Here is a 23,618-nt window from a genome sequence, read left to right on the forward strand (position 1 = left end):
TTTATTTTAAAATTTATTAGAATTTATTTTTATTTTTATACCAAATTTTATTTTTTTTCAATGTATTTAAGCAATCTTTACGAGGAGACCAGAGAAGCTGTGTGAATTCGGAGTACTTATCCCTCGGAGGACTGCGACGGACCTCAACACGTCCATCCTTGTGTCAGAGGGTTAAGGTAATGGTGTAGATGAGCTTTACCCACAGTGTGCCTTACAATATGGACGGTCTGGATAACCATAAATGGCTCCCACAAGTGATCCGGTCGAGTTCCCACCAAATTTTAAATGGTGGTGAACTGTCACAGGAGTCAACCGATCCCCTCTCTGTTTGCGGGTCAAAAGAGGGAGAAATGCTCAGGCTCGATTCAGAAAGAGAGAACTTCACTCGCATGTTTCGATCGGGGTGTTCATAATGTTAGTCGGCCGTGTATGCTGTGGCGCAATAGAGCCATAGGTGGGATGGACGGCTGGATGAAGAACCGACGGGGGATATTTGATGAATACGTGTGGCCCACCAATGACCAGCCGGTCTTATTTCCTGGTCCTCGCTGCCACCCGAGCAGGGCTCCTCCGCCGTTTGCCTCTCGATTCAGATGCATCGTGTAACTCCCCGTTCAAAACCACCCTCGTCTCCTCTCGAAATTACAAGACCAGCCCTCTCTCTCTCTCTCTCTCTCTCTCTCTCTCTCTCTCCGCTTTGGGTTTCCAATTTCTCTGTAATGCGTAAATATCAATCTTAGGGTTTCATATTCTCTCTCTCTCTCTCTCTCTCTCTCTCTCTCTCTCTCTCCTGTTCTATCGCTGTGAAGATGGAGATGGAAAGCTCTCGCCGATCGAGAGAACCAGGCCTGAAAAAGCAAAGACTGGCGGAAGATGCCCTACCGAGCGGTGCCATCGTCGATCGCAGCCGTCCGTTTCCTCAGAAAGTGCCCATCACGCGTGGCAGTTTCCGCCCAAGGGATAGGGATAACGGACGCGAAGATCCAGCCCTTGAAGCCTATCATCCTCAGCAGCAACAGCAGCCGCTGCAGCATCTGCAGCAGCAGGAGATCGTAGGACAGTACAAGACAGCCCTTGCAGAGCTGACTTTCAACTCGAAGCCGATAATAACCAACCTCACGATCATCGCTGGGGAGAATCTCCCTGCTGCGAAAGGGATCTCTGCCGCTGTCTGCGCCAACATCCTTGAGGTGAAATTCTTCTTTCAAAAATTTCCCAAAATTCTTTGATTTGTGCCTCCCTTTGTGCAATTCAATGTGATAGTGATTCTTTTATATTTAAAAAAAAAAGAAGAAATTGGAATATCTGATTTAAAAATTTCCTTTGGCTTTGAGGAAGAAGAAAAAGAACGTTCTTGTCTTGATAGTTATATGATTCCCAGTTATAAACATATATGGTTCAATCTGTCTGTGAACAGTGAATGTAACGTTTTGATTTTTGTTTTTCTTTACCTTGTTGGTACTCCATTGTAACCGTTCAGTTGGTTGCCATCAATGGACGGTTAAGAGGAAAGTGGGGTCAGTAATTCGAATTCAAAGGTGAAATCAGACAGCCAAGATGGTTCAGTCATGGAAATTTTCAGGCTTTACTCCCTTCTCAGTGCAGGCCCACAGTTTCTACTCTCTGGATTGGTGCGTTTGTATGCCCCATGTGCTATGGAGGAGTTGCTTCGATTTTGTACTCTGCATCAGTCACGGATTGGAATATCAATGCATTGATAGCTATACTTACTGGGGTTTTAACATTGACAACTGTAGACTTGAAAGTAAATTAAATTCGAGTGCCTTGGGTCATGACATGCATGCTCTTTGTATAGGAGATTGTTTGACACCATAGTCAATGTTTAATTTCATTTTTTTTTTTTTCCCTTCCTGAACTTCACTAGAGCTTCATTCGCTACATCCTGATGTGCCAAATACCCTTTGACAATTCCCAGTAAAATTATTCATCTATTCGTAGCATTCTTCCCTTGACTTTCATGCTTTTTCCTGAAACTTCATGAAAGTATCTTTCATTGCATCAAATGTGCCGAATGCTCTGTGACAATTACCCCTATAGCTGTTAACTTTTTCATGACCTATATATGCTGGGGAATCTCGGGCCACTGCAGTTGAAGTCACTTGTGGATAATGACAAACTAGTAATATTAATCACAAGCAAATTAATACTGAGTTTAGCTAACTTATTTTAAGTTTAAACAGACATGATCCAAAAAAAAAAAAGTTTTAAGCAAGCAATTATTAGAGGCTACCATTTCAGGTCTAAACACACATCATCATAACGAGTCCAAAAATAGGGTCTAAAAGACTTTTAGGTGGGAATTGTCTTCTCCAGCCATTTATGTTTTAACCTAGGCCAAATTTTAAGGAAGAGCCTTGCTAAATTCGACCATTTCACAAGATAGTTGGTAGCCTTCCATATCATGGTATTTTCAATGGTTGTCGGATTCTTCAACTCCACATTACCTACCAGTTTGGATTCCCTGTTGATGTATCTGTCTATTGAACTGACCAGTCGATCCAATTTCTGGATTACTGTCAACATGGGAGACACAATCTTCTTGGTACCTTGAGAGCTGCGGGAGTCGAAGTTCTCACATGTGAAGGATCACTCCCCTTTAATGCTTGAGCTTAAGGGAAATACTGAACGCAAAATTCATTGTCGTATGATGCAAATAGTATGGAGGTTATTGGGGACAGATGGGATTTCCTTTGCTAAGGAGTGGAAGATGAGAAAAGGTTTCATCTCCTTAGTTTTTTTTTTTTTTTGGAAGGCGAGAAACACACACATTCTACCACCCCACGCATGCATGGGTTCTCGAACCCTTGACCTCAGATATGAGACACAATGTCTACCACTAAGCCAAGAGAAGAGACTCCATCTCCTTAGTTGGAACGAGGTTTGCAAAACCTTTGAAGAGGGAGGTGTGGGGATAAAGGATCTCTAAATAATGAATATCACGTTACTTGGCAAATGGCTTTGGTTCCTTGGCAAGGAGGATGGGGCTTCCTTTGGAAAGAGGTCCTCAAAAGCAAGTATGATTTCTCAACTGTGGATTGGGGGACTAGAGATTCGTCTCTCTATAGTGTAACGACCTTATAGAGACTAGAGATTCGTCTCTCTATAGAGTAACGACCTTATAAAAAGGAGTTTGTTCTGTGAAGGCAACATTCTTGCAAGGAGTGGGGTTCTCCATGGTTAATGAAGAAAATATCAGATTATGGGAAGATGCTTGGATGGGCTCTTCTGCACTTAAAGATTCATACCCTTCTATCTTTAGTTTGGCGCTGGATCCTTCCGTTCATGTGGCTAACTGTTTCTCTCAAATAGGAAGGTTGGTAGTGTGGGAGCCACTGTGTAGGCATCTGCTTCGAGGTGAGGAAGTGGAAGAGTATGTCAACCTCTTGGAACACATTTACCTCTTTGCTATGGTTGAGTTTGAAGCAGACAAGATGGTGTGGAGAGTTGATGGGTCCGGGAGTTTTTTGGTTAAACCTTTCTACTCTCTTTTATGTGGTGTTGATCAACAAAGAGAGGTATGGAGCACTCGATTTGTGTGGTCTTATTTCCCTCCCCTTAAGATAGCAGCTTTCGTGTGGCTAGTTGGTAGGAAGAAAGTTTTCACTGTGGATTGTCTGAGGAAAAGAGGGATGATAATTTCAAATATATGTATCATGTGTATGCAGAATGAAGAGTCGGTTGATCATCTCTTTCTGCATTGTCCCTTCATGGGGCTGATTTGGGTTGGTATTTTGGGTTGTTTTCAAATCTTGTGGAGCCATCCAATTTCGGTAGATTAGTGTTTGTTTGCTTGTTACGACGTTTGCTTTGGTCATCCAAGGAAGGAGGCGCTTTGGAGAATGTCTTTACTTGCTATATGGTGGGTGGTGTGGGAAGAAAGAAATGCGAGGTGCTTCAACAATGCCAAGAAATCGGTGGAAGCCATCTCCCAAAGAATTAGATTGATGATTATCAAATGTGCTTCTTTTGTCTACAAACTTGGGGGTTGTAATATGGAGTTCCTCGGGGCATAATTGAGTCACTATGTCAGCGCCTCTTTTGTTTACTGTTTTTTTGCTTCGCTTTTGGCTTTAATAAAATTTGTCATCTTTCACCAAAAAAATAAAAATAAAAAAAGAAAAAAAAGAAGAAGAAGAGAAGAGTGGCACACTGCCTTTTTTGTAATTGTATTGGCGTTGGGGTGCTTCCATGGAAAGCAAAAGGAGTTTAGATATGAGATACTCTTCAATGGTAGTTTATAAAGGTTATCAATTCATGTGAAATAAAGCTGTTGTTTTAATTCACCTTGACGCTCACGTATCATCTTAGGCTTCGGGTTTTGTAGCCATACTTTGTTTATCCCTATCGAAGCTACTGGAATTTAACAAATTGTTCAGCAAGTGAAATTGTTTCTGGCATGTTCATAAGTGATTCTTGCAATGGTTCACATCCAAGGGACATACAACCTTCTATACCCGTCACTATGGAATTCATCAAAGCAACCCTCAAATTTCATAAGTGATTCTTGCAATGTTCACATCTAAGAGAGATACAAGTACAACTTTTCTTCTATACCCTTCGCCACGGAATTCATCAAAGCAAGTAAGCAACCCTAAAAGTATGGTGGGATTTTCGTCCCAACTGGACTTGCTCTAGTAGCTAGGCACTGATCTGTAATTGGAGTCCCTACCGAAGCCACTAGAATTAATAAATCATTCACCATGTGAAATTGTTTCTGCAACATTGATAATTGATTCTTGCAAAGATCGTCATCAAGGGGACATGTAACCTTTCGTCTATAGTCTTCTATCAAATTCATCACAGCTGCCCTAAAATTATGGTCGGACTTTCATCCCTATTGCACTTGCTTCAGTAGCAAGGCATTGGTCCATGTTGGAGTCCACACAATGACTGTGTTTAGTGCGCTGCTGCTGTCTCTCAAGTTTTTTACATGCCTAAATTTTTTTACAATCAGTTCTAAATAAAATTCGTGCTAGGAAATGTACATAAAATGCAGTCAAGAAAGAAAATAATGCATATTCTAAATGACAATCACTTCAAACAATGCAGTCAATATTCGCGTTCTCATTCAAATTGTTTTTAAAATACACACAATCAACATGCTTTGTAGTTCTATAATTTTCCCACATTGGCTTTTCCATATCCCAAGGGTGCGATGCATATGACGATAACGTGAGATGTATCACACTGAGAATATTGCTCAGGAGGGAGGGAGGGAATGCATCACTCGATAATATAGCTCAAAAGTACATTTTGTTAAAGATGATGCTAAGGGGATACTTTTGAACATTTTGTTTGCTTTGGAAATTATATTCAAAGATGTAAATAGGCAATGGCTTAAGTGATTTGAATTTTATTATGACACATTCACACTTAGGAGGTGTTTGTTTTTTCAATTACATATGTCAATAGGAGTAAATAGTTAATAATTACTTTTGAGGGGTGTTTGTTTAAGAGGGAAATACTTCAGTAATTACGCTTCGAAAACAGCACCATGAATCATGAAATGGAACAGGGCTTCGGTACTGTCAAAATTCGTGGGTCCCACAGTGATGTATGTATGTGATCTATGCCGTCCATCTATTTTAACATCTCATTATAGGGCATGGGCCCAAAAATGAGGCAGATCAGAAGATCAAGTGGACCACACCACAGTAAACAAAGGGGTTAATGATGTCCACCATTCAAAATTGAAACTTTCATAGGGCCCACAGGAATGTGTATCTATCATCCAATCTGTTCATAAGATCACACTAACATGCATGAAGGGTATACACAAATATCAGCTTGATCCAAAACTTCTGTGGCCTTCAAGAAGTTTTCAACGCTAGGCATTCAATTCCCTCCATTTCCTATGGTGTGGTCCACTTGAGCTTCAGATCTGCCTCATTTTTGGGCTCATACCTGCAGAGCAAATGGATGACGTGGATAAGATACAAACATCATGGTGGGCCCCACAATTTTTATATGTGGAAATTGTACGAATTAAATGTTCCGGAGTGTAAATCTTTACAAACAAGCTCACTATCAACGTCAACCTCAAGACTGATGCTGTAATTACATGGATAAATAATCATATCTATTTACCGGTAATTATATGTGTAAATGAAAAAACAAACAACCCTTTATTAGTATACATGTTCTAAGTTCACAATATTATGATGTGTATTATTTCTCTTGATGCATATTGATGGAAATGACCAACTTATATATATATATATATATATATATATATATATATATATATATATATATATATTCTAATTTATTTATAAAGTTTCACATTTTTGCACTTTTCTAAGAAACCAGAAAAATATAACGATTTATTATATGAGTTGCATGCGAAGAGTGTGTATTGATGCATTTAGCAGGAACTACAGCATCTTGTTGTAAATCTGAAAGATTTTCTAAAAAAAAAAAAAAAAAAAAAACTTTCAGAACATTCTATAAACTATATCACTTTATATATATAAAAAATTGATTTTTATTGAACAGTTGCCTTAATGGTCAGATTACTTGCCTTCCATAAGTTTTAAGTCTCAAAACTTAACTGTTTTGATAGCTTTGACTACGTGCCGTGGTGCACGGGTGGACAACATGTGCCACATGGCATGCACCTTGAGTATAGGACCACACATGTGGATAACATGTGTGCAACGTTTGGGCATGTGTCGATGTGTGCCCAAGGTGTTCCAAAACGGTAACGGTGGCCGTAACCGCCACCGCCGTTACCATTATGATGTGGGAAGTTAGGGCCGTTACGATCGTTTTTTATTTTTGGAAAAAAACTGTTACAAGACCGTTATGGGGCACTGTTATAGGCTGTTATGGGGCCGCTACGAGACCGTTACAGGGCCTTTATGGCCTGTTTTTTAATGTAACGGCCGTTTTGACCCCATAATGCGTAACGGTTATGACCATTACTGTTATGTAACGGCCGTTACGTAACCGATTTTGAATACCTTGTGTATGCCACTTAGCTACTAGTGGTTGGTTTCATGTAGTTGCTTACAAGGCACTTGGTTACTAGCAGTTGGGTGCTATGTGGAGACGTGGTAGTCATCTCTAAATTAAGTTGGACAATTGGAAACATGAAGGGAAAGAAAAAAAAGTTGTAAAATTCAAAGGGGGTGATATGGTGTGAGTCCATGAAAAATGGTGTTGGCCACCAATGAAAAGATACCTTTAGTGTGTCTCTCTTAAGACAAAATGGTGTCGCCAAAAGACAATTCCTTGTAAATAAGAAAATATCAACAAAAACTCATTCTGGAGAGTGAAACATCCTTCTTGACTCTTGAAATTGGGACCATGCATAACAATACTCTAGTCTCTGAGAGTGGCATTCTATATGAGTGTTAGAAGAGTTGATAATAGGAAATACTCGGAGCAGAAAGGAAACTTTGAGAGTAAGAAATCCTGGTCAAATTTTTGCATCATTTTAGCACATCCATCTCAAAGTGTTTTGGGTTGCCTTCAATGACGTGAAGTTAATATGCAACACATTCATCTTTGGTGTATCTGGAGGCAGAATTGCCCAAAACCATTTACTATTTACAGTTCAAGTGTAGATGGAGCAATTGTTCTCTTAAAGAAAGTGATCATCTGTGACTCAAAGCAAGGAATATTAGTTCCTATAATTTTCCTTCTTCCAAAAGTTCCCTTTCATTTATTTTTCCAATGTAGAAAACATCCCTCAATAGCGACCAGTAACAGGGAGCTTCAAAGGCTATTATCAAGCCCCAATTCGCCTACAGGGTTTAATAAGGGTGCAGGGAAGAAAGGATTACGGGGCAGTTCAGTTCCAAAATGAAGATCTTATCCTGGAACGTTAGAGGTGTGGGGTCCAAGCAGAAGAGAAGGCTTATAAAAGAGTTGCGATAGAAGCAAATCAGATGTGATCTGTTTATATGAAACCAAAGTTCAAAACTTCAACAACAAACTGCTGGGAACCCTCTGGAAGGAAAAGGATGCAAAATGGGCAGGTCTAGATTCTAAGGGTAGTGCGGGAGGAATCTTAGTGGCTTGGAAGTCGTCAAAATGGTCTCTGGAGAATAGCTGGAATGGTGAGTTCTCAGTTTCGGTAGTTTTGAAAGGTATATCTTCTGATTTTCACTTCCTTATCACATCAGTTTATGGTCCCAATCAAGAAGCAAGCAGAATCGATTTATGGGAGGAGCTGAATTCAGCAAGGAAGCTGTTTAATGGGCCCCGATGTATCAGTGGTGATTTCAATATAACCAGATGTGCGGAAGAAAAATCCCAAGGAGGAAAGGTCACAACACCAATGTGGTTTACAGGAATTAGTGGACCTTTCGTTGCTTGGGTCTAGATTTACCTGGACTAACAGGCGAGCCAATCTGACATTTTCAAGGCTGGACAGATTTCTAGTATTCATCGATTGGATTCAATCATTCCCCCTGGTCTCTCAGTCAGCCCTCCTTAGGACAACGTCAGACCACAACCCTCTGATTTTAGTAGTAGATGATCTCAATTGGGGCCCGAAGCCTTTCAGGTTTGAAATCTCCTGGTTGAAAATTGAAGGATTCCATCAGTCAATTAAAGAGTGGTGGGAGGGGTTCAAAGTGGAAGGTTTTGCTGGTTACAGGCTGAGTTGTAAGTTGAGACTTCTAAAGGGTAAGATAAGGCAATGGAAAGCAGCAGAGATGCATAACAGGGAGATGGAAACAAACACAATTTTAGAGGAGCTACAAAAGATAGATACGGAAGCGGAAGGTGGTTCGACGTCAATTGAAAAGAAGATTAGAAGAATCGAGCTTATCCAAAAGCATTCAACGAAGATTCTAGAAGACAAAATCTCTTGGAGACAAAGATCGTGTGTCAAGTGGGTCAGGGAAGGCGATAAAAACACAGTTTTTCCACAATATAGCCAGTGCGCGTGTGAGGTACAACAATATTAGTAGCATTGTGGTGAATGATATCCGAATTAAAGATAAAGATTCAATCTCGAAAGAAGCTATCAGCTTTTTTACCAATCTCTTACGAGCTGAAGGACGGGAAAGACCAAAGCTGGACCAACTGCCTATCGAGAGGCTACCTGAAATAGATGTTATAGCCATTCAGTCCCCTTTTACGTTGGAAGAGGCAAAGGAAGCGGTGGATGATCTGGGAGGAGATAAGGCGCCCTGGCCAGATGGGTTTCTGATAGCGTTCTTCCAAATATTCTGGGAACTCTTACAGGTGAATATAATGGACTTCTTTAATGAATTCTACGATAGAGGAAGGCTTTCAAAAGATCTTAGGGCTTCGTTCATAGCGTTAATCCCAAAGCATCCGGGTGCAGAAACTTTTAAAGATTATAGACCGATAAGCTTAATTGGAGGTCCCTATAAGATTTTGGCCAGAGTATTGGCGTCTCGGTTAAAAGAAGTGCTTCAGAAGATCATCTCTGGAAATTAAAGTGCGTTCATTCTAGGAAGACAAATTATCGACAGTGCCCTCATCGCGTATGAATGCTTGGACTCCAGTCACAAATCTAGTTCAAAGGGTTTTTTATGCAAGCTCGACTTAAAAAAGGCTTATGATCATGTTGATTGAGACTTTCTCTAATATATGCTTCTTTGGATGGGCTTCAGAGACAAATGGAGAGGATGGATGGGAGAATGTGTGGGATCGGCCCATTTCTCTATTCTTCTTAATGGTTCCCCTAAAGGCTTTTTCAAAAGCTCTAGGGGTTTGCGTCAGGGTGATTCCTTGTCTCCATTCATTTTCCTAATAGTAGTAGAGGTTCTTTCCAGAATGTTGAAGAAAGGTCAAGAGGAAGGAATTATAAATGGAATTAGAGTGGAAGGAATGGACAACCCGATTTCTCATATCCAGTTTGCAGATGATACGTTGTTGTTCAGTGTAGCCGATCAGAATAAGGTGAGCAACTTGCGAACAACGATTTGGTGTTTTGTGTTTTGAGGCTGTCTCGGGCCTAAAGGTTAATATGGCAAAGTCAAAGATGTTTGGGGTGAATATGGAGATAGAAGAAACAAGCAAATTTGCTGAATACTTTGATTGTTCTCTATGTTGCTTTCCAACAACATTCGTGGGCCTTCCTTTGTGTATTGGGAAACCCCCAAAATCATTATGGGACAAAGTCATAGACAGATTCGAGTCGTATCTTGCTAGATGGAAATGCAAATTCTTATCTTTGGGCGGTCGCTTAACTATCATTAAGGCGGCACTTTCAAATCTTCTGTTATACTAAATGTTTTTATTCAAATGCCCAGCTTCGATTGTGGCAAAGTTAGAAAAGCTAAGACGTGATTTCTTATGGCATGGGAAGGAAGAAAAGAAGAAATTCCACTTGGTTGAATGGAAGGAGGTTTGCAAGCATTATCAAGAAGGCGGAGCAGGTGTAAAAGATCTTAAGACCATGAATTGGGCTCTTTTAGGGAAGTGGATTTGGAGGCTAGGGATGGAAAATGGGAGTCTCTGGAATACGATAGTCAAGAGTAAATATGGGAGCTCGGATGGAGGTTGGTGGACCAAGGTCTCTTCAATCTACAGGGCATCGGCTCGTTGGAGAGGAGTGCTATCAATAAAAAAGGAAGTTCCAAAAGGTATTGGGTTTGATCTGGATAAGGGAGACAACATTCGGTTTGGGAAGACATCTGGGTGGGACATTCAGCTTTGAAAGTGGATTTCCCAAATATCTTCCTTCTCGCCCCAAATCAGGCTATTACAGATGATAGGTGCGACACTGTTCTCGGGAGCAAAGTCGAGTGGAATCCGATGTGCAGAAGAAATCTTCAAGATTGGGAGATCGACGAGTACATAGCACTCCTGGATCGCATTTACAAGAGCAAGCCAGATCAGTCTAGCGAAGATAGGTTAAGATGGAGACTTGATAAATCCAGCAATTTCTCGGTGAAGTCATTATATAACTAAATGGCCAGCAATCCCTCCCCCAAAGAAGAGCCATTGACAAATCAGGTTTAGAGATACCCAGCCCCTCCAAAGATTGTAGCCTTTGGATGGTTGGTTGGAAAGAAGAAAGTCCTCACGGTTGATCATCTTGGGAAAAGGGGGATGATCATTACAAATGTATGCCTATGTTGCATGGCAGATGAAGAATCAGTGGATCATCTCTTTATTCATTGCTCCTTTATCAACCAAATCTGGCCAGACATTTTGAAACCCTTCGGTATTAGGTGGTCTCACCCTGATACAGCAAGTCGGCTTCTTAAGGCATGGCATGGGGTTAGAATGGGTAAATATAGGACGGCGTTATGGAGACTAGCCCCTTCTAGTGGTGTGGTGGTCTATGTAGGAAGGAAGGAATGGGAGATGTTTCAATGATACCTCCAACTCGGCGGAGTCTATAGTCCTTAAGAGTTAAACAGTTAATCATAGAATGGGCTGCTAATGTGGATAATCTTAAGGGATGTAAGTTTCTTTTTATTGGAGCTTAGCTTGGTCCGCTTTCTCTGCTGCCATGCTCTCTCTGTATTCTCTTTTTGCCTTTTAATATAAGTTCCGTGACTTTTCAAAAAAAAAAAACAGAAGCTTGTTGGTACGGTTACATGGTCCCTGTGATGACAGAGGTTATTTTCTTTTGTGTTCTCACCTGTCATTTTTTATATTTTTATTTTTGGGTTATTTTTCTTCATTTTGCATGGATATGTATTTGTTAGAGGCTGAATCCTGGTTCTGGGACTGTTTTTTGTTCTCTCATTTGAGCATTAGTGTGTGTATCCTTCATTCTGATCTATTCATGTTACCTGTCTCCTTCACTATTAAAACTCTGTGAGCTGAAGTTTAATAATAATTATATTATATCACATGTTTCTTCACAAGAATCTGTTGTTTGTGGGTATGTCGTCTCTCGTCGTTGTTGTTAGGAGCAGAATTTAATTGTGGTGTCTTTAATCTGATCTTACAGTTCATGTGCAGGTTCCTAGGGATCAAAAGCTGCCCTCTCTCTATCTTCTAGATAGTATCGTTAAGAATATTGGAAGAGATTACATCAAATATTTTGCCGCTAAGCTTCCAGAGGTCAGATTCTTTTGTCTATCTATCAGCTTGACACAACATGGCAAGGGGATTTTGATAACTTTTACATTTTGGAAATTCATGTCTTCTATGTTATTCGCTTGTGTTCCCTGTGTGTTGTGTCCTTTCCATAAACTTTAGGAGAGAATTATGTTAAAGCCAGACTTTACAATGTAATTCTGCATGAGGTACTGTGCCATAGAATGCTCAGACTGAGAGTTTGTACAGAATATTCAGGTTTTCATTTTGTACAATTGTGGCCCGTGATTTTGTGATCGAAACCAGTCATACGATGGGCCTCATATATGGTGGCTCATGTCCCAAAACCCCCCAGATTCAAAAATCCTGCTGTAGAATGTTAGGCCTTTTCTGTGTTAATTCCGATTCATAAATGTTGGCTGCCTATTGAAGGATTAGGATTCTTTTCCATTTGGGAGATTTTTGGTGCATGCGCCATCTAGTATGGGGTTACGATGTCAACAGTGTTGATAAATGAACCATGGCCCCCTTGTGCACAAAGTGAAAGCCTGAACAAAACTGCGCAAACTTTGAGCAATGTACAGAATGCCGGTAGTAGAAGCGGAAAAGAAAAAAATAAAAATCAGCTATGTTACCAAAAGGCTACTTACTTATATTTCATGTTCATGACTAGGCTTTGTCTGATCCCTTCCTCTTAAGAGTTTTCATCTCCCTACCCTCTAGAATTTGTAACTGCTGCTTATGTTTGTAATGCTCGTTAGTTTCTTACAATCATTTGTCAACTTCCTTTATGTTTTAGGTATTCTGCAAAGCCTATAGAGAGGTTGATTCTTCGATACATCCCGCTATGCGACATCTTTTTGGGACTTGGAAAGGGGTTTTCCACCCTACTACACTTCAGATCATTGAGAAAGAACTTGGCTTCACAGCCACCATCAATGGTTCATCTTCTGGAACCACAACATCTAGGCCTGATTTTGAGTCTCAACGCCCACCACACAGTATCCATGTAAACCCCAAGTATTTAGAGGCAAGACAGCGACTCCAGCAGTCAAGCAGGGTAAGTGAAGTACTAGATTTAATTTAAAATGTACAGAACTGCCTGGTTTGTCTTTTGTACTGAAGATTACTTTGTGCTGCTGGAATTGTTTAACGCAATTGTCATCTTTCTTCCTGCTGGTTGTATTGTGATCATTAGTGGAAATTTTCTGAAAAGTGCCATCCTGCAATCTTTATATATCATAGTTCTAAAACCTGAAAACTCCACTGAAAATCTTTCTCATCAAGTTTTTCGAGTCTCAAATGCCAATACTGTATATTTTCTTGTTAAGCAATTTTATTTTATTTTTCGTGAAAGTGGGTGGTACCACCTAGACTTCATCGATCTGAATAATTCAAAAGAAGAAGAAGAAGAAGAAGAGGAAGAAGAATAGATAGGGCTGGACCAAACCAAAACCCTCAGAAAACTAAATCATTTACATCAGATATTAGGAATTCCAGACCTATCAAAGAAAGTCATTCTAACTTTCAAAGGTAAATCTGATCTGCTCGCGCATTATACTGTTCAAAATCACAAGCATTGTTTGCAAATGCGTGAGCCACAAAATTTTCTTTCCTTTACACATGAGAAATCACAGCTCCCATTTGATGAATCATCTCTTGAATTATCATCTTCATATACTACGCATTGCATTTTCAAGTTAACCTGCCTTGACATTTCTACCATCGTTTTTGAGTGACGTTCTACTAGGATTTTGAAAAAGACATATTGCTTGCATAACCAAAGGCCATCCAAAGCTTTGAGTTCGACAACAACATTAGAATAAATCCTATAAAATGAATTATATGCTAAAGCGAATTGGCCTTTATCATCTCTTGTAGCTTCTCCACCACCCCCTGTCCTAGAAATACCATGAATGCCCCATCCACAGCAAGGTTGAAAAAACTGAAAGGGTGCCAGTTCCACTTAAGCGTAGATAACTGATTTTATCTTAACCTTCAGCACATCAATAGATATCACAAAGCTACGCTCTTCTTTGAAGGGCAGATATGCACATCTTGTGTAGAAAGATGAATAGGTACATTTGTTTAGTTCTAGATAGATCATGTGAACCCTTCTAGAGAGGATAAGTCAGATTTTGGGCCGACATCACGTGTGATGAGTTAAAGTTCCCACTAGTTCTTGTGAGACATAGTGCGTAGGTGAGCATTCCTCTCTCTCTCTCTCTCTCTCTCTCTCTCTCTCTCTCTCTCTCTCTCTATATATATATATATATATATATATATATATATATATATATATCATGCACGCACAGACACAATGTATTTATTAAACGCAGTATTCTTATTGGGGCGTCTATTTCCAGTAAATCCAATGACTTGTTTGTCTCTTAGTGTTAAAAACAAGATCATTTAGTAGAAAGACAAAGGAGTGAGGAAGAATGGGGAATAGAAAAGAGAAAAGAGGGAGGGAAAAACTAGTAAAAGGGAGAAGAAGTCATTAGGGTCTAATGGCCTCAATCACAACTTTTTTAATAAAAACAAATAAAAGGACAGAAATGCCCTTAAGCACTAAAAACCAACTAAAACATCACCATGCACACAATTACTGTCACATAGCGGCTACTTGATTATTGGTAGTTTTCTCCTATACAAAATGATATTCTGCTTCAACATGTTTCATTCTTTGATGAAATTCTGGACTAGGACCAATATGGATAGCTGCTTGATTATTACCAAACAAGGTAATGTGGAAGAATATTCGAAACCACTCTTTGTTAGCACTCAGCAATGACCGAAGCCAAATAAGCTAGCATGTATCATGTGGCCTAGTACTCTACGTCAGCACTTGAATTGGCCACAACAAACTGCTTCTTACCTTTTCAAGTAACCAAGTTCCTGCCAACGGAAGTGCAGTAACCAGATGTCAATTATTGATCATTAACTGAGCCAACCTAATCATCATCAGAGTATGTGCCAGTAAGAAAGATGGTCATGAGAAATCATTGAGAATACCAAGATGCATACCAAGACGAGGAGGAACTTTTGAATATCGAAGAATATGATGAACAACGCTCCATAACAAAGGGATGAAGCGCATGCATCAGTTAACTGACAACTCCTGCAACATTAGGTAGATCGAGAAAGGTAATTGTCAGGTAAATTAGGTTACTGACCGATCTTTGATAAGCAGTCACAGGTCATAACAGCCTCTCCCTCACTTGGAGTTAACTTATAATTTACTTATGTAGTGCAATCAACTGGTTTGGCACCTAAGAAACTTGTCTTGTGTGACATTAAATCTGGGGACGGGGGTATATTTGTGCTGAGAGATATACATCCCTCTTTTTGACTTTGCCACTTCAAAATCCAAGAAATATCATAGTGCATCCAAGTTCCTGGGGGCAAACATTTGTCCAAAACTTATTACCTTCAATTATTGACTCTTCAGCATTAACCATAACAATTATATCACCAACATTCATGAAAATGGAAAAAATTTAACTTCTTTGCATAACTAATGTGGAATGATTAGAATGGCACCAAGAAAAATCAGTACTAATTGCAGCTTTGTTGAAGCATCAAACCAAGCCCATGAGCCTGTTCAGGCCATGTAGTTGCCTTTTTCATCCAGCAAACTTTGCCTTCCCCTGAAGATGGAAACTTGGAGGAACAAGCATAAGGGCTTGTTTAGTAGATAACTAAAAACGAGTTCATAGCATTTTAGTTAATCATAATTATGTCTTAGAGATCATGATTGTTGGTATCAAGATTATTTTTAATCCTTACAAAAAAGAAGTATGATCTTTAATACATAATTACGATTAACTAGAATGAGATTAACTCATTTTTAGGTGTCTACCAGGCGCTAAATGTCTTCTTGCAACTCACTATATAGAAGTGCATTTTTGACATCAAATTAATGAAGAGCCCATTACTTCTTAGCTGCAATGGAGAAAATCACCTGAATGGATCATAGCCACAGGTGTGAATGCCTTTCGGTAATCAATACCATAGTTTTGGATAAACCTGCAAACAACAAAGCGAACCTTATATCTGTCAATCACCCCATCTACTATATATTTAATAGTGCGAATCATCTTGCTAGTCTCTTCCCTTCAGGATGATGTGCGAGTTCCAATGTATTGTTGTTTTGTAGGGCTGTCATTTCCTCAGGCCATGGCTTTTCTCTACTCAGGTTTTCATGAAGAAATATGTGTAGATCAAGAATTGAAACAAAAGATTTATATGAAGATAGGACCTGATATGAGACAAAACTGTTAATTGGACAAGAATGAGTAGCCTTTCTAATAACAATTGGAAGACCTAGTTGAGCATTAAAGAGGCGGAAAAAAACTAGTGACATGATCAGAATGTAGTAAAAGCACATGGTCAGAGGACCCGAGATACAATGACAGATATCTCTTTTTCTTCTCTTCATTAGTGATGAGTTCCTTGGGAACTTGCTCTTTCAATGGTATTTATGTAGTCTTTCGTGTCTTGGAGACCACAAACAGAAGGAGAAAAGATTGGAAAGTTGAGTTTCTTGCATTATTGGTTCCTTCTGACTATGTTTAGGTTTATATTCTCTTCCCTCATTAGAAAAAAATGGAACTTCTTCATCGAAAGCATCCTTGGAGACATACCTAATAGACTTAACAGTTCTAAGATCACAACATTTCTACCCAGTCTTGGTATTTTGGAGTAATCAAGAAATATACTCTTTATTGGCCTATCATCGAACTTTTTTTTAGGACCTAATAAAATACGCACACAAACACATGTAGCATTAGTAGAAATAGATCAAACTTTGATGGAGAATGTTAAAAGGAGATTTATCAAGCAAAATATAATTAAACATACAATTGATAAGAAGACATACTGCGAGTAGAGCTTCAGGCCAAAAAGATCTGGAATTCTGGGCACATTTTTATCAATCAGTAACACCCTCATAACCTCCAGAAAATGTTGGTTCTTCCTTTCGGCCAGTCCACATTGTTGTGTAGTGTAGGAGAATAATGTGGATTGAATCCTTTCATCCTACTCCCGTAAATAATGTTGAAACTCATGGGCAAATAATCTCCACCAGTAATCAGACATTAATAATTTTACTGAACAATTAAATTGATGCCATTGCATGAAACCAGTGTTCGAAGTATCGGTATTGCTACAAGTTTTGCTGGCTAGGGATATGAAAACAATATCGATATCGCTGATAATCGGAAATGTGGGGAAATATTAGGGAAACATGGGAAAACGGCAGAATTTTTCAGTGAAACTTTAGGAAATGCTAAAATACACATCTGCAAATTTAGGAATAACAAATTTGCACAAAAAAAAAAAAAAAACCACACATAATATAATATATTATATTATATAATATAATATAACTCGGCATATAGATGGCTTAATAGTCGAACTACAATGAAATAGGTAAATAAACCCAATGCAATCACTTGTAGCAATTATACAGTTTTTCTTAATTTTTTCTATTTTTTACCCTTTTTTTTTCTATTTTTTTTGTAAATTTTCAAAAAGAAAAAGAAAAAAAAAAAAAAAAGCCATTGGCTTGAGTGATCGCTTATGCGATGCTGATGGCTTATGCAATTTTATGCGATTTGACAACATTGGATGATCCTAGCCCTTTGATTAGCAACCACAAATGAACAGTTATGAAAAGGCAAAAATGGGTCATAGTCAACATAAAGAAGGCTAACAGATTGGATAAGTATGAGATTACGAGCTAGAATTTCTTCTTTGTTACCATCGACACTTCTCTTGTGTATCAGTTTTGGATCTAATTTATTTCTTCAGGTTGCAGATTGAAAAAGTAGAGATTTCTGCAATCATCAAGTATTTAAGTCACTGATTCTCAATCATTTGGTTTCAGAAGAATTGTCAACTTCATCTATGTATGGAATAAAATTAGGTTTTCATCTTTGGTGCCCCAAGTAGTGGGAACACCAAAAGGAAAAAAGCAATCCCTTTCCTCATATATGCAAACTAAGCCTCGGCGTACCCTTCTTTTTCTTCTCTCTAACGGAAATAGTGATGTCATTACTTACTATTCAAAAAAAGAAAAAGAAAAAAGACAGAAGGCGAAAATGTCCTATCTTCCTTGCCCGAAAACCCTGGGGGGAGGGGGGGTAGATCGAATTTAGAGAGGGCATTAGAGTGAGGGGTAAAATAGCCATTTCCTCTTTCAACTACCTGAGTTAAACTAAAAAAATAATGGAATGTGGCTGTTTGTCTAATGTTGCAAAAAGTATGAGGGTATTTACAAATATGGGAACTGCATACATGGGGCCATTTGCACTAAAAAGGTAGGTGGGTTTATACCCAAAAATAATAATAATAATAAGAACAAAAGAAAAGAATTGAAAGAATAAATAACTAAATAAATTTATGATGAATCTGCGTATGTAGGACTTCCTATCAAAATATGTTAAATTTGCCTTAATTATATACTCTTCCTATCTGAAGAGTTTGTGGCTTTGCTCGTTGCCATTTATCATATTACCGTCATGCCTATACTTCCTCACTAAACATATATTGGATAACACTTGATACATATTTAAATATCCTCATTAGGAATTTGCATGACAATAAGGTTTGACTTCAGCATGGCCCATATGTTAAATTCATTTCAGTAAATTTACTATATTTATTCAATCTACCAGGGAAGCTGCTCTGGCATTCCACATTTTAGTGTGTTTTATTTACTGTTCTTTTGGTTTATATGAAGTCAAAGGGAGCAAGCAGTGACAACACTGAGGGTACAGTTACCTCATCTGAGGATGTTGAGAGGCCTGACAGAACATCTGTTGTCAGTAGTTCAAGACCATGGGTGGATCTGCCTGCTAAGTTGCATGTATGCAATTTCCTTGCCTAATTACTTTATTTGATTCCTCTTTCAGAATTTGGCCTTTTCAAATATCAACTACAGAGAGGCTGTTGTATTTCTTAGCCAAGGTATTCCGTAACGGTAATGGTGGCCGTAACGGCCACCATTGTTACCTTTACGATACGGGTGTTACGCTCTTACGGTCTCTCTCTCTCTGAAAAAAAACCTGAAAAACCTGTATTGGCCCCTTAACGGCCTGTATCGGCCCCGTAACGGGCCGTTAAGGGGCCATTACAGCCTTTATGGGGGACGTAACGGGTCGTTACGGGGGCTGTAACGGCCTTGATGGGTCATTTTATCCGTAACGGCCATTACAACCTTTACGACCCCATAACGTGTAACAGTTGCCACCGTTACCTTTACGTAACGGCCTTTACGGCACACCATGTTCTTAGCACCCCTTCTATCTAATCATGGCACATTTTGCAGAATATTCAGCATCCTCAAAGAGAACAATTGAATGATCCTGCCCATGAGAAGAACCCAGGTGCAGGATATGGAGATTATGAATTTGTTTCTGATCTTCCACGTTGCTCAGACCTGGCAGCTGGAAAAACTAATGATAGGGTTGCAGGAAGAAAACGGGATAACCCTTGGTATGGAACTGGTAGCAGTGATGCAGACATGACAGCTGGTGAAACGAACAGTTCTGATATTCCAAGTGCATATGGAACTTACCAAGCATCCAGATCTGTGCAAGTTCTTAATCAGATTCATCCACCACATAACGTGGCAACGAGAAGCAGCAGAGGGGCAATGGGGAACTGGAAGAACTCTGAGGAAGAAGAGTACATGTGGGAGGATATGAACTCCAGATTGACAGATCATGGGGGGACTGAAAACTCAAAAAAAGATGGTTGGACTCATGGTGTTGTGCAGAAGCCGGTAAGCTCGCAAAGAGGCAAATGGATGCCTTTGGAGACTGAACTCCTTGATACTCGGTGGGCTACGCTCAATGCTTCTGAAGTGGAGAAGCCTTCCGGAGGTGGAGAGAGAGTTCCATTGCGAAGAGTACTATTCTTCTCCAAATGTCTTGAATCGTTTTAGATTTTCTCTTGCAGATGCTTGTGCATATATATATATATATATATATATATATATATATATATATACGTGTATGCATGGGTGGGATTTGCATGCTTCCTCTTTGATTTCTGCTAATGATCATTCAGAATGTACTGCTGCACCATCAGTTTTATTATTCCTATATATTTTCATATCCTTTTTGCAGGAGGCTGAAGATCAATTTACACAACCTTGTGTCCAACCAGATATGGGGTCCAGGATTAATAAAGAAACTTCCAAAGATTCACTTTCCAAAGAACATGGAGGACAGACTGCATTTGGGCACCAGACACCATCTATATGGCCATCACAAGACCCACATCCTGTGGATGGTTTGAATCCCACCAGCATAGCTTCAACAATTGCAGGTCAATCTGATGGTCATTCTACTTCTCCAAGTCACACCTTATCGATGATTCCGACTTCTTCTTTGGCTAGAACAGGACTTAAATCGCATATCGGGCCATCTGTTGCTCCTTCAAGCTTTGGATCTCTGGCCAATGTGATTTCAAGATCAAGTGGAATGCGTGGGCACCAACAGTCACAGCCTCTTAGACCTGCATCACCATCTGCACCATCATCTGGACACCGACGTTCCCTCTCACCTTCATCATCAGCACTCCATCGGCATCAACATTCCCAAGGTTTAGGTGACCACAATCACCCACCAGCTCAGTCGTTACCTCAACCAGGTGAAAGATCTTCTCAGCTTGCAGGACAGCCAAACCAAGTACCACACATTAAAATTGCTCAAGGGTCTTCTGCTGATGTGCCTCAAAATCACATTCACTCGAGCATGTTGCGCAATTTACAGTTGCCCTCTTCACAGTCCACTCCTCAGCATTTGCAGAATCCATTGCATTCGTTAGCACTGTTTGATCAGCTAAGGCATCATCTACCCCTCTTGCAGCAGCCACAGCCAGAAATATCACTGCAACCGACGCAATCCCAACCATCTGGTCAAACCCAGAAGCCATCAGCTCAATCACCCATCATCGGTGCTACCCAAACAACAGGGAACCTAAGGTCTGGCCAGTCGAATAATCCTACAGATATCTTGGGACAATCTAGTGCGGGTAGTTTATTGATGGCCCTTATGAAAAGTGGACTGGTCTCTAACAACTCCGGAAGCAATAGTTTTCCAAGCCTGAGTTATCCAACCTCATCAACGCCATCTAATTTGAATACTCAGCCTCCTCTACCAAGTGGACCTCCTCCAGTACAGCTGACAACACCTTCCTTGCCCACAGTCACACCTGCTTCTATACCAGGCCCAACTTCCCATGGTGACATATCAGCTTCGGCGGCACATCCTCCCAGGCTAGTCCTGCCTCCCCTGCCGCCTGGCCCGCCACCTCCCTCATCGCATGTAGCTACCTCATTGCAGATGTCAAACCTAGCTAGTACTGCTTCGAATCCCCTCACTAGTCTTTTGAGCTCATTAGTTGCAAAAGGATTGATATCAGAACCACCAAAAGAATTGCCAGCCATCACCACACATCAGACACCCATCCAACTCCAGAATCAGAGCACAGTCACCACCACCAGTGCCTCCGTGCCTGTTTCTTCAAGTTCACCTTCCTCATTCCTACCTTCCCCTTCTGCAATGGAAGCATCTTTTCGAGAATCTGCTGCAAAAGGGACTTCCTTGTCTGAATCAACAACAGTAAAGACAAAGGATGTGATAGGCACTGAGTTTAAACCAGAAATAATCCGGGAATCACATCCATTAGTTATTGATGCCCTCTTTGATGATCTTCCACATCAATGCAGCATATGCGGCCTTCGACTAAAATTTGAAGAACAGTTTGCTAGCCATTTGGACTGGCATGCTTCAATGAAGCATGAGTTGAGCAGTTGCAAGAGTGTTTCTCGGAAATGGTATGCGAGTTCAAGTGACTGGGTTTCTGGGAACTTGGGGCCGTCATATGGACCTATGCCTACCGTTTCCATGGAAGAAGTGGTGGCCACGACAGAGGAGAACTGTGAACCAATGGTCCCTGCAGATGAAAGCCAGGTTATTTGTGCATTGTGTGGAGAGCCATTTGAGGATTTCTACAGTTGTGAAAGAGATGAATGGATGTACAAGGGAGCATTGTATTTGACCATACTGGACGGGAAAGGCGATGCAGGACACACTGATGAGAGTGCTGCAGGGGGCCCTATTGTGCATGCTAACTGTATGTCAAGAAGTTCAACTGGTGATTTGGACATGGCCGGGCCTGTTTAACTGGTACAGCAGTATTCTCTAAATTGACTTTCTTTCACAATGGTTCTGGTTCTTTCTTCTAAGTGCAATGTTTTAGCTGTCTGTGGCTGTGACAACCACAAATAGATGCCCAAAATGCGAGCAAAATTGGGAAAGCCAAATAACTCCTAATTTTGCAGCAAAACCTGCAATCTTTTTTACACAATTGAACAAGTCCTTTTATAGTGCATCCTGTCCACTTTGGAATTTGTGATATCTGGACAGTTGGGATTGTGAAGATGTTTACATCACCTTTTCCTGCCTCTTCATGGTCCTGTTTCTGGTAAAGAAGAGCTGAGGTTTGCCCTAACAACAATCCTAAGACCCAGAACTAGGGTTGTCAATGGCCCAAGCAGGCCTAAAGGCCTACTGGCCTTGATCTGACATGTGCCAGGCTTCTGCTGTAAAATGCATGTGTTGGTCCTGGCTGGGGCCTAAATCTAGGGTTCGATTAACAAATGGGTTAGGATCGGGTTGGCAGTCTCTATCAGTGCTTGGCCCAAGCACTTGCCTGATTTCAGGCCCATGACCAGGCTTACCCATACCTGGCCTGAGCCCTTCCCGTTGACGTCCTACACAAAGCTCTATTTCCATAATCACCACTAATTACACTAGACCAAGATGCTAGATCTCTCACAGTATGAAACTGGAACATTTGCCATTAACCTGCATACCAGATTCTGAATCTTGGACATATAACAGAACTCCAGTGTTTAGAATCTGAAAATTCTATTTCTTATGCTATAGAAACAAGTTACTAGATGTTTGGGCATTTATTTATTTATTCGGGTGGTTTTTACAGGATGTGTAGATGGATGATATTCCAAAGGGAAATTGCGCAGCATTGTTTGTAATGCAGGTCCATGCGTAAAAATCAGACGCCACCAATCAGGTTTATTCCAACAGGTTATGTATGCATACTGTCCATGCTATTTGGCTTGTGCCTGAAAATGTGGAGCCAATCTCTCACTGATTTTTGTCTACTATAATCATTTTTTAAAGAAATATATCCACATCTCTGTTGCTCTATTTTGGCTTTTTTTTTTTTTTTTGGCTTTTCATCTAATGTGGTCTGCATCTTGTTGCTTATGTTTTGTTTTAGTTGCCTTGGTGAAGTGGGTTGTCGTTAATTCTGGTATCTGGTGCTAGCGACTGAAGAATGCCCCTTGCCGTTCATGTCTATTGCAGGGCCTGCTCTGTCTTCGGGTGCATATACACTCCAGGGTAAACCATGACCTTACTGTATTGTTAATACTAGCAAGAATTCATGAGTGTGTTCATGTTTTAGCTGTTTCTATATGCATGCATTTTGGAGCAAACATTGCTGTGAAGATAATAAAAAAAGAATTTCTGGACTCTTCCTAATTCTTCCCAACTCTTCCCATTTTCTTGTTTAGCATC

General features: G+C 40.1%; 1 protein-coding gene across 7 annotated transcripts; it reads left to right on the forward strand.

The window, feature by feature from the left end:
• The first annotated feature begins 326 nt into the window (after positions 1–326).
• LOC131251584 (polyadenylation and cleavage factor homolog 4) lies at positions 327–23,575 on the forward strand. 7 transcript variants are annotated; one of them, XR_009173977.1, is made up of 8 exons: positions 327–1,190; positions 11,923–12,024; positions 12,800–13,060; positions 18,746–18,871; positions 19,334–19,915; positions 20,136–22,202; positions 23,020–23,123; positions 23,320–23,575. XR_009173977.1 is itself a non-coding variant. In XM_058252399.1 (8 exons), the coding sequence occupies exons 1-7, from the start codon at positions 810–812 to the stop codon at positions 22,197–22,199; spliced, it is 3,441 nt and encodes a 1,146-aa protein (XP_058108382.1). In that variant the 5' UTR covers positions 327–809; the 3' UTR covers positions 22,200–22,202; positions 23,020–23,575. The 7 variants fall into 7 exon arrangements, 3 of the variants coding, with proteins under 3 accessions (XP_058108382.1, XP_058108345.1, XP_058108371.1); XR_009173978.1 differs by having other exon boundaries at positions 23,406–23,575; XR_009173982.1 differs by having other exon boundaries at positions 23,020–23,076.
• Positions 23,576–23,618: the final 43 nt, after the last annotated feature.

Source organism: Magnolia sinica, chromosome 1 (genome assembly GCF_029962835.1).
Source record: "Magnolia sinica isolate HGM2019 chromosome 1, MsV1, whole genome shotgun sequence".
NCBI lineage: Eukaryota > Viridiplantae > Streptophyta > Magnoliopsida > Magnoliales > Magnoliaceae > Magnolia > Magnolia sinica.